Source organism: Rhinoraja longicauda, chromosome 11 (genome assembly GCF_053455715.1).
Source record: "Rhinoraja longicauda isolate Sanriku21f chromosome 11, sRhiLon1.1, whole genome shotgun sequence".
Classification (NCBI taxonomy): domain Eukaryota; kingdom Metazoa; phylum Chordata; class Chondrichthyes; order Rajiformes; family Arhynchobatidae; genus Rhinoraja; species Rhinoraja longicauda.
The window spans coordinates 46,925,124-46,939,598 of NC_135963.1; the positions used below are offsets into that span (position 1 = coordinate 46,925,124).

At 41.1% G+C, this 14,475-nt stretch overlaps 1 protein-coding gene across 4 annotated transcripts in view; it reads right to left on the reverse strand.

Moving 5' to 3' along the window:
* Positions 1-14,475, reverse strand: part of smg7 (SMG7 nonsense mediated mRNA decay factor) — a 119,736-nt gene that overhangs the window by 56,609 nt on the left and 48,652 nt on the right. For all 4 annotated transcript variants that reach the window (XM_078407584.1, XM_078407585.1, XM_078407586.1 and 1 more), the window contains 6 exons: positions 11,683-11,833; positions 10,592-10,727; positions 7,073-7,235; positions 6,690-6,846; positions 3,474-3,544; positions 2,082-2,142 (listed from right to left, as the gene is read on the reverse strand). In XM_078407584.1, coding sequence (XP_078263710.1) covers positions 2,082-2,142; positions 3,474-3,544; positions 6,690-6,846; positions 7,073-7,235; positions 10,592-10,727; positions 11,683-11,833 — 739 coding nt within the window. The remainder of the gene's footprint in view (positions 1-2,081; positions 2,143-3,473; positions 3,545-6,689; positions 6,847-7,072; positions 7,236-10,591; positions 10,728-11,682; positions 11,834-14,475) is intronic.

The following is a 14,475-nucleotide window of genomic DNA, read 5'->3' on the forward strand; positions in this document are numbered from 1 at the left end:
CTGTAGAAGTTGGTGAAGATTGTAGGGACATACCAAACCCCCTAAGCCTTCTAAAGAAGCAGAGGCTTCGATGTGCTTTCTTGACCTTACTGATGCTGCCTATGGGTGAGGAAGTCAAGTATCCAGTTGCAGAAGTGAATGTTATGTCCTAGGTCCAGGATTTGGAAATGAATTCAGTCAGTAACGATATAATGTTCAAGGCAGAGCTCAATAAATAGGAAACTGACCTGGTGTGTCATTGTTATCCACATATTCCAGGGACGGGTGCAAGGCCAGGGAGATGGTTTCTGCCGAGGACCTGTTGCCACGGCAGGTGAATTTTAGTGCATCAAGGCTGTCTGGGTACTGGAGTTGATGTGTGCCATGACCAGCCTGGATCATTCACTGATCAGTAATCATTAAGGTACACAAGCAGCAGCCGTCCTATGGCGACTCCTTTCTTAAGATATCAGTAAAAGGGACTTGTCAAAATAACACATCATATGACTGCACTGACAGAATAATCCACAGTGGATGTCTCAGATCAACTACATTATGAGTTTTTATTTTTTTTAAAAGGACATGATAAATTTAAAAAATGGTTCAAAGAGGGGATTTTAAACAGTAGTGTTTAGGTAACAAAATACGACTAACAATAACAGACCAAAGGGAAAAGATGGACTGCTTACGGATCTACAAACCAGAGGCACAAAGACCTGGTGAGGCAAGATTATACCTGATAGGGACAGGCAAGCCCATGTATGAATTTAAGCAAGTGCAAAAATTTTGAACTGAAGCTTTGGGATCCACAAATTAATTTATATCTGCAAGGATCAGATTAATGAGCAGGATTGAAGGTGCAATCACATATTAACAACTAGGTACTAGACAAATTGAGGCTTACAATACGCAGAGAATTGAGGATACCCAAGAAACCTATACAATAATTAAATGTGGAGTTAATGAAGGCATGATTAGGTCTCAGTACCTCACATAGGATAATGTACAGATGGAGGCAGGTGATGGTGCAGAGATATAGTATTCATCTGTAAACAGGAGTATAAAATAAGCTAGAAAGATTAAATACAATCTTTTGGGATTTTGAGCTTTTAAATCAAGAGACATAAATGCACTGTTGGGGGGAGCATTTAATGTAGTTAGATAATCAAAATATATAGAAACTTTACATAGTGCATATGAGGCCAAACAATCTAATAACAGCATCGAGAGCAACTGTCATAAGTCGGTTGCAGTCAATTCTCTTCTACAAAACTAAATAAATTAGTAAAAAAAATGAAACATAGAATTTTATAACATTTGCTGGATAATTTAGTTCTGAATTGTTGCTGTCCCAGAAGGCGGTAACATGCTCAAAAACTGGTTAAAACTGGTTTTGCAATATGCAAAATACTTGAATTAGTACAAATTCTACACTGTTCCTTGCTCAAGTTAGTTTGGAGAATGAATTACATGAAGTGCACAAAACTGATAATACTTGGATCACATGAATCCAAGGCTGGCAAGGTAGGCCCAGAATAAAGTATTTGCTGAGAAAGTAAAGTCCATTATTTAAAAATCTAAAGAATTAAAAACAGAGGTAATCCAACACATGGAAAATGTTACTATAAACAATATGGGGAGCAGAGCTGTTTTAAGCATATATAAAAATTGAGAATATTCAAAAGGTATGGGAGAAATAACAGATAAATTGAAATGCAATTCGACTTTCAGAGAGACAAAGTGTAGAACTATCTTCGGGATTGTAAAATTCTACAGTCAGAAGCATCATAGATAATACATTTTCAGTGGAAAATAACTTAATGTTTTGGTCCTGTGCTTCTTTCCCCCCCAAATAATCCATTGAAACTTTGGGGGAAGATTTTAAGGTACTGAATTGGCACATTGGAGTCCCGATGGGTTAAAGTGTAATTTCTAATTTTTCTGTCTATTCTATCAATACAATAAATACAAAAATAAATATTTTTAAAAATAACAAAAAGATAAGATACATCTTTAGTCAATACAAATTAGATTTCCTTCATAAGGTTCAAATATTGATTATGTGCAAGTTATTTTTGATTTTCATTTTTCAATGTTTTTACCTTAGTGAAGGTCTGAGAGCAAGAAATCCCTGCAATTCAAATTCTTCAGGAAGAGGGGTAGCTGAGGGGGCAAAATAAATAATAATTAGAAATTAATCATAGTTAATTATTTAATTATAGAAAATATTTGACAAGCTGGTAATTACTTCTTCCTTTACATACTTGCAGAATTGTTTAAGTCCTAGCTATTTTTCCCCACACTGAAACTTTAACTTCTCTTCTCCGACCCTGGTCCCTCAAGATTGAAAATGATATGCTTTCACCCAATTCTGTAGGTACTTAGATGATTGATAATGTGTTATCCACAAGCGTACTGGGGCAGGAGGTCCCAGATCGGATGGTCGATTGGACTCGCCATTCTCTAAAAATTTGACCCACACATCTCCTTTTAACTTAGCCACTCTCGCCATAAGCAATACCCTCCTGTCTTTGACATGTTAACCCTGGGAAAAAAGTTGAAGTTTACCCTGGGAAAAAAGTTGAAATAGATCCTTTGGCCCACCGAGTCCACGCTAACTATCGATCACCGTTCACATTAGTTCTATGTTATCTGTCTTTCTCATCTACCCCCGACACATGCAGGGTAATGTACAGCAGCCAATTAACCTAAAAACCCAAGTGTTTCAGATGTGGGAGGAAACTGGAACACCCAAAGGAAACCCACATAGTCACTGGGAGATCATGTCAACAGCACCCAAGGTCAGGATTGAACCTAGTCTCCTGTGCTGTGATGTGAGGCAGTAGCTCTACCAGTTATGCCGCCTGACCGTTTATCCTATTAATGCCTCTCATAATTGTATACACATCTATTAGGTCTTGCCATGATCTCTGATGCTCGAGAGAAAAAAAGTTTATCAAATCTCTCCTCATAGCTTTAATCCAGGTAACATTCTTGTAAACAACTTCTGCATCCTGTTCAAAGCCTCTACATCTTTCCTTTAATGGGGCAACCAGAAAACCACACAATAGTCCCAACACAGCCTAACTAAAGTCCTATAAAACTGCAACATGATTTCCTGTCAAAATAAATGTTGTCACATGAAAATAAATATAATTGAAACTTTTCAATACCATTTCATCAAATTGGAACTTTTGGTACATTTTGGAATTTACCTGGAATTTCCAGATAAATATCAGTTCGAGGATGGTCATGTTTTTAAGAGCTTCATACCTGCTTATACATGGTTCTAAGCAAAATTCTCTGTACATTTATATATAATTACCAAAGGGATTTTTTAGAGCAAACAGCCAAAGGGTAACAGAGTGTAGCTCAATATGTAGAGTGCATGTAATATTTTTCCCAGAAATAATTGCTCACAACCAAAACACCAACATTTAATTTTAAATGCATTGATAATTATTGATAATTTTACAAGCAACAAACATTCTTACCATTAAAACAGGACAAATCATCTTCCTGTGGATGAAAACTGTTCAGCAATGATACAATCCAGGGCCAAATGCTGAGGGAAGAGGAAAATAAAGTATGAGAAATTTAAATTCTGGCACTGAACATCTTTTTGCAGGAATAACTGATAGTTCAGCAGTGATGATATCTCCCTGACTGGTGTGGACTTAAGAAAGACCAAGTAAAGAATTCAAAGGGGAAGCAGAAGTCAAACTGGTCAATTGTTAGACTATCAATGCTGAATGCTTTAGTGACCCTGTCTAAGCAGCAAACACTGCCAGGTATAGCTCAGCACTGATAAAAGTAAAGTAGGATTATGGTTATGCAATTGCTCACACCTCATTTTCAAAAGGCTCTTGATAAAGTGAGTCATATGAGGCTGCTAAACAGGTCGGAGCCCATGATATTAGAATTAAGGTACCAGAAGATTGTCTAACTGGCAGAAGGCAAAAAATGCGGATAAAGGGGGCCTCTTCTGATTGCTTGCCGGCGACTAGTGGCTAACATACGAGGAGCATTTGAAGTCTCAGGGCCTGTACTTGCTGGAGTTTAGAAGGATGACGAAGGATTGAAACCTGCTGGATAATGAAAGGCCTCTTCTCCTTGGATTGTCACCTTGTCGTGGTGGAGAGGCCTATGTAGTCCTGGGATCCTGAGAGCGATGCCGCCTGGAGCTATGCTCCTGGTTGGGTCACCCATGGCGGTAAGGTCGACCGGGGTTCCCTGACAAAGAGCAATTCAACCAAGACCTCAACGGTGGAACAGGCGGAGGATGATTGCTGACTTTAGTGAAGCGTCACAACGGCTGGGCAGGAGGATGAAGGCTGCAGCAGAAAAGAGACCCCGGTCGCCATGGATTCCATGCCACAGATCCTGACCCAGATCTGTCAAGGACCATGTGGTGGCTGTCTGTACACCAGCCTCCCCACATTAAACAAAGTCACGCAGAGGCGTCCTTTATGGAGAGGACAGTCATACTTGCTTCGAGTGACTGCCGATGATGATCATGAATGAAAAGCCGAGATGGAATGGATTTGGAAACAGTTTCCAGTAACGGGATAGTCTAGAATCAGAGTGCACAGCCTCAGAATAGAAAGGCGCACCTTCAGAATGGAGATGAGGAATTTCTTTAGCCAGAAGGTGGTGAATCTGTGGAATTCATTGCCACAGATGCCTGTGAAGCCCAAGTCATTGGGTATTTTTAAAACAGAGAATGATAGATTCTTGATTAGTAAGGATGTTGAAGGCACGATCATGGGGTTCAAAAGAAAAATAGATCGGCTATGATTAAATGGCAGAGTAGACTTGATGAGCTGAATGGCCTAATTTTGCTTCTGTATCTTAGACAATAGGTGCAGGAGTAGGCCATTCGGCCCTTCGAGCCAGCACCACCATTCACTATGATCATCCACAATCAGTAGTCCATTCCTGCCTTCTCCCCATATCCATTGACTCCGCTATCTTTAAGAGCTCTATCTAACTCTCTCCTGAAAGCATCCAGAGAATTGGCCTCCACTGCCTTCTGAGGCAGAGAATTCCACAGATTATGTTCTTAAATGGCAAGTGGCATCATGTCATCAAGTGATTAGAAAAGTTAATATAGACACGCTGACTCAAGAAATGACATGCCGACCCAGTAAATTAAAGGTCTATTACCCAGATTGTTCAACCCATAATTCCACTATGCTTTGTGGGCATCCGAATTGTTAGCTATGCTATAGAAGTGACAGAATCTGAATAATTCACTATCAAATTCCCAATAAACGAATTCATCAATTAAATTAGCTGAAATATGGTAAGCAAGAGTTCAGACATGATGCTCCTTGTACTGAAATACTAGAAACACTTGCATTAATGACAAAATGTAGAGTGGTTTTGGTCCTACTGCAGTTGTACAGGGCCCTGGTGAGACCGCACTTGGAGTATTGTGTGCAATTTTGGTCTCCTAATTTGAGGAAGGACAATTTTGCTATTGAGGGAGTGCAGCGTAGGTTCACCAGGTTAATTCCCAGGATGGCGGGACTGATGTATGATGAAAAAATGTGTCGACTGGGCTTGTATTCACTGGAATTTAGAAGGATGAGAGGAATCTTATAGAAACATACAAAATACTTAGAGGATTGGACAGGGTAGATACAGGAAAAACGTTCCCGATGTTGGGGGAGTCCAGAACCAGGGGCCACAGTTTAAGACTAAGGGGTAGGCCATTTAGGACTTAGATGAGGAATACCTTTTTCACCCAGAGAGTTGTGAATCAGCAGAATTCTCTGCCAGAGAAGGCAATGGGGGCCAATTCACTGGATGTGTTCAAGAGAGAGTTAGATTTAGCTCCTAAGGCTAAGGGAATCGAGGGATATGGGGAAAAAGCTGGAACGGGGTACTGATTTTGGATGATCAGCCAAGGGTCGAAGGGTCGAATGGCCTACTCCTGCACCGATTTTCTATGTTTCTAAATACTTTTTAAAAATGCACAGAAAGGTAAATTTAACAATTCTATTCATTATGTATGTAAAACTTGCCAGGAAAATTATGCATCAATGCCTGTTAAAGAAATGTAATACCATTTAAGTACAATAAACCATCATTATAACAGACCATAGAAGGGGGAATGGTGTCTGTTATCGTCGATTGCCCGCTATAACTGAGTATGGTAATATCATTGTACAAGTAGTAGAAACAAACAACTGCTGTTGCTGGTTGATACACAAAACGACACAAAATGCTGGAGTAGCTCAGCAGGCCAGGCAACATCTCTGGAAAACATGGGCAGGTGACATTTCTGCTCGAGACTCCTCTTCAGACTCTCGGTCTAGAACCGAGCCTGGAATCCAGGTGAATTGACGGCCTGCTGAGGAGGCGGAGTCAATGGTCGTGGGACACAGGCTGCCGGAATGCAAGTAAGGGTTGCCGGTGGCAGGCACAGCCTGGAAGCGTCTGAAGAAGCTGTGTGGGCAGATGGCAGCAGCAGTAGTTCTGGCCTGGAAGTGGGCGGGGAGGCCAGGCGAACCAGGGCTAGAGTGGGGGAGCAAGTGGCCGGGAAGGCGGTGTGTGCCAGGTGTGGTGTCTGCAGGTGTTTTAACTGAAATCTATTATAGAGGTCCGTTAAAACGTGGGTTTACTGTATTCCACATTTCTCGATCACTTAAAAGATATATTAATCAATTTATTTACTTTGCTAGATCTGAATAAGGAATACTTACTGCTGTCTCTCTTCCAATGCACTCTCCTGAAAGACATTGGGTCTGAGTTTCAGCCAGTCCAATGAAACTTTAACAGCTGGTAGTGGGCATTCGCCCAAGGCTTCTTTAAGGTTCTCATCCTGCAGTGCACACTTGCACATGACGCCAAGAAAAGACACTAGAAAATTTAAAATAATAACTTTCACAAATACTTCACTCTGGCAGTATTTACCCAATTGCATGCTGTATCTTTTTAAATAATCAAACATCTTCAATCAATTCTAAATAGATGCAAGAAATTACTTCAAATTGGTAGAGCATGGTCCAGCTGTTCCATAATCTCTGATAATAAATTAAAAAATATAAACATTTTCTCAATTTTCAGAAGTCAAGAAATCACTTACTGAAGAGGCCCAGGAGTTGAGTCCAACACAATAGTTCTTCCTGACTATAGCAATGGTCATCAGATTCAGTACTGGAGTCACGCAGATGGTGTAACTCAAACAGATTAATAACTGTGAGGTGAACAAGTTGCTGAGAACTAAATGCCTTTTGAGGAAGAAGTCTCTGAAAATAACCAAATCTAAATTAGAATGATGACTGGTACAAATAACTCCCGAAAATAAGAAAAAATAGCCAAAATGCTGATGTAACTCAGCAGATCATAAAGCATCTCTGGAGAACATGAACAGGTTATGTTTCAGAATCGGGATCCTTCCATAGAAGGATTGTAACAGGGGAGAGAAATGTGGAAGAGCAGTGGGGGCAGGACAAACCCTGGCAAGTCATAGGTGAAGGGGGGGTTTTGATTGGCAGATGGTTGGATAAAGGCTAGAGTTGAAAAGACAAAAGATGGTGAGATAAGAAACAGCACCTTGTATTCCACTTTGGATGCCCCCCACCCCACCTTTTTAACCTCCCCTCTTCCCCGTGTCCCATCTGGATGTGCATCCATTTCCCCTTCCTCCGACTTGACATTTCTTGCCAATTCTCTCCTTATCAGTGTGATGTTTGCAGGATGTGGGAGGTCAGGGATGCAGCATGTGGGAGGTCAGGTGCCTCTGGCTGCTACAAATGTGGTAAGTGTGTCCAGGTTCAGCTCCTGAAGGACCGTGTTGGGGAACTGGAGAGCCAACTGGATGACCTCAGGATCATCCGAGAAAACGAGCCGTCCCTGGACAAGACCTTCAGCGAGATTGTTACACCGAAGATACCGGAGGAGAGAAGGTGGGTGAAGGTGAGGAAGGGAAGGAAGCTTGGAGTACCACTTGAAAACAGGTTCACCCTCTTGGAAGCTGTCGGGACAGAAGACACTGCCAGTCTAAGTGGTGGACAAGTCTGCGAGGCAAAACGTGGCGCTGAGGCAAAGCCAAAGAGACCGACGTCAGGCAGAGCCGTGATAGTAGGGGACTCCATCGTGAGAGGTACAGACAGGGTTTCTGCGGCAACAAGCGGGATTCAAGGATGGTGTGTTGCCTCCCTGGTGCCAGGATCCAGGACCCCAAGGACCGAGTGCAGAGCATCCTCAAGGGTGAAGGTGGTCCGTCAGCATTGATTTATGGAGGGGAAATCCTGCTTGACTAATCTTCTGGAATTTTTTTGAGGATGTGATAATTAATATGGACGAAGGAGAGCCAGTGGATGAAGTGTATCTAAACTTTCAGAAAGCCTTTGATAAGGTCCCACATGGGAGATTGGTGAGCATAATTAGAGCACACGGTATTGCGGGGGAGGGTATTGACATGGATAGATAATTGGTTGGCAGACAAGAAGCAAAGAGGAGGAATAAACGGGTTCTTTTCAGAATGGCAGGCAGTGGCGAGTGGAGTGCCGCAAGGCTCGGTGCTGGGCCCGCAACTGTTTACAATATATATTAATGATTTGGATGATGCAATTAGAAGTAACACTAGCAAGTTTGCCGATGACACAAAGCTGGGTGGCAGTGTGAACTGCGAAGAGGATGTTAGGAGGTTGCAGGGTGACTTGGACAGGTTGAGTGAGTGGGCAAATGCATGGCAGATGCAGTATAATGTAGATAAATGTGAGGTTATCCACTTTGGCGGCAAAAACAAAGAGGCAGATTATCTCAATGGCGTCAGATTAGGTAAAGGGGAAGTGCAACGAGACCAGGGTGTCCTTGTACACCAGTCACTGAAAGTAAGCGTGCAGGTACAGCAGGCAGTGAAAAAAGCTAATGGCATGTTGGCCTTCATAATTAGAGGATTTGAGTATAGGAGCAAAGAGGTCCTTCTGTATAGGAGCAAAGAGACCACATCTGGAGTATTGTGTGCAGTTCAGGTCTCCTAATTTAAGGACATCTTTGATATTGAGGCGGTGCAGCGTAGGTTCACGAGGTTAACCCCTGGGATGGCAGACCACATCTGGAGTATTGTGTGCAGTTTTGGTCTCCTAACTTGCTATTGACGGAGTGCAGCATAGGTTAATCCCTGGGATGGCAGGACTATGATATGAGGAAAGATGGGAAAGACTGGGCTTGTATTCACTGGAGTTTAGTAGGATGAGAGGGGATCTCATAGAGACATATACAATTATAAAAGGACTGGACAATCTAGGTGCGGGAAAAATGTTCCCAATGTTGAGAGTCCAGACCAGGGGCCACAGTCTAAGAATAAAGGGGAGGCCATTTAAAACTGAGGTGAGAAGAAATGTTTTCAACCAGAGTTGTGAATTTGTGGAATTCTCTGCCACAGAAGGCAGTGGAAGCCAATTCACTGGATGAATTTAAAAGAGTGTTAGATAGCGCTCTAGGAGCTAGTGGAATCAAGGCATATGGGGAGAAGGCAGGCCCAGGTTACTCATTGTGGATGAGCCATAATCACAATGAATGGCGGTGCTGGCTCAAAGGGCCGAATGGCCTCCTTCTGCACCTATTTTCTATGTTTCTATCTCACCACCTTATCTCTTTTCATCACTGACCTTTATCCAACCATCTGCCAATCAAAACCACCATCACCTGTATCTACCCACCGCGTGTCAGGCTCCAACTCATCCCCACCTCTCTTCCACCTTTCCCTCGCCACTGTAGTCAGTCTGAAGAAGGATCCCAACCAGAAACGTTACCAATCTCTGTTCTCCGGAGCTGCTGTCTGACCTGCTGAGTTACTCCAGCACTTTGTCTTTTAAAAAAAAAAAAATTAGCACCTGCAATTGCTTGTGTCCAAAAAATGAGTATGTTTTCCAAATCGCAAAGTAGAGAAATTTGGCAATCTCAAGAGACCATTATTTAAAAGAAAAATTATCAAGCAAACTAAATATGAAAAGAGGAAAATTGGAAGCTAGTGCTATAAAAATGGCCATATTTCAAGGAAACACAAAATCAAAGTATAAAGTACTATTATTAAAATGGTCACAAAACGTTTTTCTGTATTTACCTCCTGTAAAACATTGGATTGGAACAAAATGCGAGTTTCATGTGCATAATGGCATATTCACGAAAACTAGCCAATTTTCCGTTTCAACCATTCCAGAAAGTTGTGAGCATTCAAAACATCAAGTCTTGAGAGGTTTTGGCAGTCTCCAACTTCTCAATCAGTAGATGGCAGGCATCTCCAAGATATAACAATAAACTTGTATATGTTGTATAAGAGCAGGCAGGTGAGGACCTTGAGTAGCAGGTCAAATCCACTTTAATTTAGCTAAACCATTTTCTACCTAGATTTTTCAGTCTGAACAAGGCATATGCGATGAAAATACCATGCCCCTTACCCCTCAAGTTTTTAAATAAGTAATGGATAGTTTTCCAATTTGCAAATATTTTAAACTCAATTTACAATTTCAAGACTTGATTGTCAAAAAGGGCAACAGAATGAACAATAGAATATACAAATCAACATCTGAACCGTGATTTTATGTTTAACTGATGTAAAATTAACATCTATTGCTAAAGTACATCTTTGTCCTACCTTGAACTGGTCTTCCAGCTTTTCTCTCAGCATACACAACTTCTCTAAACTTTTAGCCAAATATACATGACCATGGAATTTAATAAAAGCCTTTATGAAGTCAGAAACATTCCACTTAGTCTTCACATCATCACGGCTAGATAACAAAATCAAAATCAAACTGTTTGTCTACATTCTTGAGGAATACAACCAAAAGCATAAAATTGATTGACACCATAAGTACAGTGAATACATACAGATATACCAACAAATAAATCCTATTGGTAACTTCTAGTCCCCAGAATGCCTTCAAATATACTTCTGAGAAATAATGGAAGATTAGATATTTTAAAGTAACTGAAATGAAATTACCCAGAATTGACTTGGCATGCATGCACTTGAATGCTTTAAAAATGACTGAACAAAAGATCGACAAAGAAAAGTACAGAAATTGTTCAAGATTGGATTGGAACGGCACGGCAGCGCAGCGGTAGAGTTGCTGCTTTACAGCGAATGCAGCGCCGGAGACAGGTTCGATCCTGACTACGGGTGCTGCACTGTAAGGAGTTTGTACGTTCTCCCCGTGACCTGCGTGGGTTTTCTCCGAGATCTTCGGTTTCCTCCCACACTCCAAAGACGTACAGGTATGTAGGTTAATTGGCTGGGTAAATGTAAAAATTGTCCCTAGTGGGTGTAGGATAGTGTTAATGTGCGGGGATCACTGGGCGGCACGGACTTGGAGGGCCGAAAAGGCCTGTTTCCGACTGTATATATATATTTCTTTTTTCCTTTTCTTTTGTCACTCCCAACACAACCTAACCTTCATTTCTTTTGTGCTTGACACTTGATTTGGCAGTGAATTTTACTATACTAACTTCATAGATTTGACTCTACACTTTTCATTAATCATCCTTTATCGTTGGTTATGGACACACACCATAGTTGTCCTGTCCCACGTGTCCGAAAGAGGGAGCCACGACACTTGATCCTTTTACTTACATTGCTTAATTTCCAATACCTTTGATACTTTATCAAAGTAAAATCTAATAAACTACATGCATTGGTCTCCAGTTGCAGTAAACCGTGCTGCTTCTGGATGCAAATTTGCTCACCTTTCCAAAGCCTTAGAAAGCGCTTTTTGCAGATTAGTAGAAGCAGCTGGGAATGGAAATTTGACAGCAATACTTCTGCAATAGTAGAAAATGGTAGTGAGGTGATCACCTTTAGAGGAAGCCAGAATTGCCAACTGATTGTATGGTTGACCTGAAAAAAAAGATAAATTGTAATTTTAAATGTATCATTTAAATTCATCCATCGATTGCATTTAGGTTATTAACTAATTCTTACACTGTCCTTCAAATTCATTTTCTAATTTCAAATTGGAAGGGTCACTACTTTAGAAAAAATATATTACTGAAGGTATCATTTTTATTCTATCCATTTCTTTATAATTATTCAACTCCATCTCAATTCTATTGTCACTCTTGCTCTTTAACCATTTCACTTTTGGTAGACAATTATTTACTTTGGTAATTGTCAACAGCCTTTGCCAAGCTATTAGGCTGGGGCAGCAGGAGAGTTGTTGCCAAACAGCGCCAGAGACCTGGGTTTGATCCTGACTAAGGATGCATATTCTGAAGAAGGGTCTCGACCCGAAATGCCACCCATTCCTTCTCTCCTGAGATGCTGCCTGACCTGCTGAGTTACTCCAGCATTGTGAATAAATACCTTTGATTTGTACCAGTATCTGCAGTTATTTTCCTACACTGACTAAGGATGCTGTCTGTACGGAGTTTGTACATTCTCCCCGTGACCACGTGGATTTTCCCCGGGTGCTCTGGTTTCCCCCCATGCTGCAAAGATATACAGGTTTGTAGATTAATCAGCTTCGGTAAAAATTGTAAATTGTCCTTAGTGTGTAGGATAGTGCTAGTGTACAGGGATCGCCGGTCGGTGCGGACTCGGTGGGCCGAAGGATTTGTTTACACGCTGCATCGCTAAACTGAACTAAACTATCGGTAAATAATCAACAAGCTATGTGTTTGGATACGTCAAACAAACAGAAAATCTGTAAAAAGACATCAGGCCTGTCAGTATTTGAACAGAACATCAACAATGAAGATAAAAATCTATATCTTAAACACCAATTTATCTAATGTCCTCGGGTAAGATGAACTACTGAGTTTTCAACCATTTGAGTTTAATGCTGCATTTGAAATAGGCAATATTACATTTAATTATCACCTATACAGCCAAGAATGTAGAGGAATAATCTTGCATCCTTTATTAAAAAATAGACGTATAAATTCTGTAACCGTCTCAACATATCCAGAAGGCAAAAAAGGAGCCAAACTCATGAATTTACTTTTTACATAAAATGCATCATGCCAAAATCTCAACTTGAAAATTTAAAGTCTTGCAGAGTTTGTAAGAGTAACAGAAGATAGACACAAAATGCTGTAGCAACTCAGCAGGACAGGCAGCATCTCTGGAGGAAGGAATGGGTGAAGTTTCAGAGTAAGCTCGCTTGCAACACCAGTATTTCCTTTAATTCACCAGATTTTGCCATGTTAAAGTGAAAATCCTGATATGAAGTCGGTCCATTGCAAAACATCATTATCATAACTAAGGCGGTTAACTCCTACTTACCCAAAGTTTGTATCTCAAATCTGACTAGCTAACACAAGTATTGCTTTTTCCATTGACAAGCAAAACTTATTTTCTACCACCCACAAGCATGTTCATGGTTGTCCTGCTTTTCTCAATGGGTGATTTCTCTCTGCTTCATTATTGATCTGAGAAGTGACCTAGTTGCATACATTACAACAAAACATTGCAGCGGACATCCAGTTAGCCAATGGCTCAATGTGGGAGCATCCAAAGATAGCACATGGTAATAGCACTGTGATGCGGCAGGTTACAATACTACAGATAAAAAGCCATTAAATTAACAGCGGGACTGTAAAAGCCTAAATCTTTTGGTTATCTTTGATCACTCATTTCTATTCTGAGCCCAAGGCGTTGCTTTGCTGCAGGATGCTGCCTCACAAGTGGTGTCTAAAAGTTTCACACCACTGACTGGAGTGATTGTGTCAATAATAGAAAATGGTCTGATCCGCGATCCAGGAATGACTGCATTCAGACACATTGAATGACAAAATAAATTGGAAGTGGAACACCAAATTAGAAGTATATGTTGCATTGCATTGTTAGAGAATTCACCAAATCCAATGACAGATTCCTCAAGACAAAACATTGTTTTTTCTCCTATCAATGGTGAGCAATGTGATTAATAACATAGATTATCAGGAAGAAATCTTAGTAATAAAATTAATTGTTTGAGGTTTTGCATTATGATAAAGAGAAAACATGTCTTCAATTGACAACTTTAAGATGATTTCTTTTAACTATTTAGGGTCAAAATATTTAAGCTATTTGAACAGTATATTGAACAATGATATGCAAACAAAACCTTCGGCCGTACTGAGATGTTTCATTATTTTTCTAACGTAAATCATTGATTTACAATATCTTTTCATCTTCCTACTAAATGCTCTTGGTGCTTTTCTAAATGTTTGAATGTTGCTCTAATGCATTACCTCAAACAATTAATTTTATTATACTCCGCTGTTCCCCGCCGATGGCAGGAGAAATGGGGCCCAGGACAATGCCTTCTCTCTGTCCACTCTCGCCCACCCACGGCCCCGGGAGACGCTCCCCGCCCAGCAACAGGTCCATGCCGTCGCCACCGTTCCCCGCCGCAGATTGCAGCCGAGCTGCAGGAGACGCTTCGGCTCCGCAGGAGAAACAGAGCCGACGTCACTGCTTTTTCCCTTTTTCACGAGTGCCCCCGTGGCACACGGCCACGGGGGCACTCCCCACCTGGCAACGGCTCCACGGTTGGG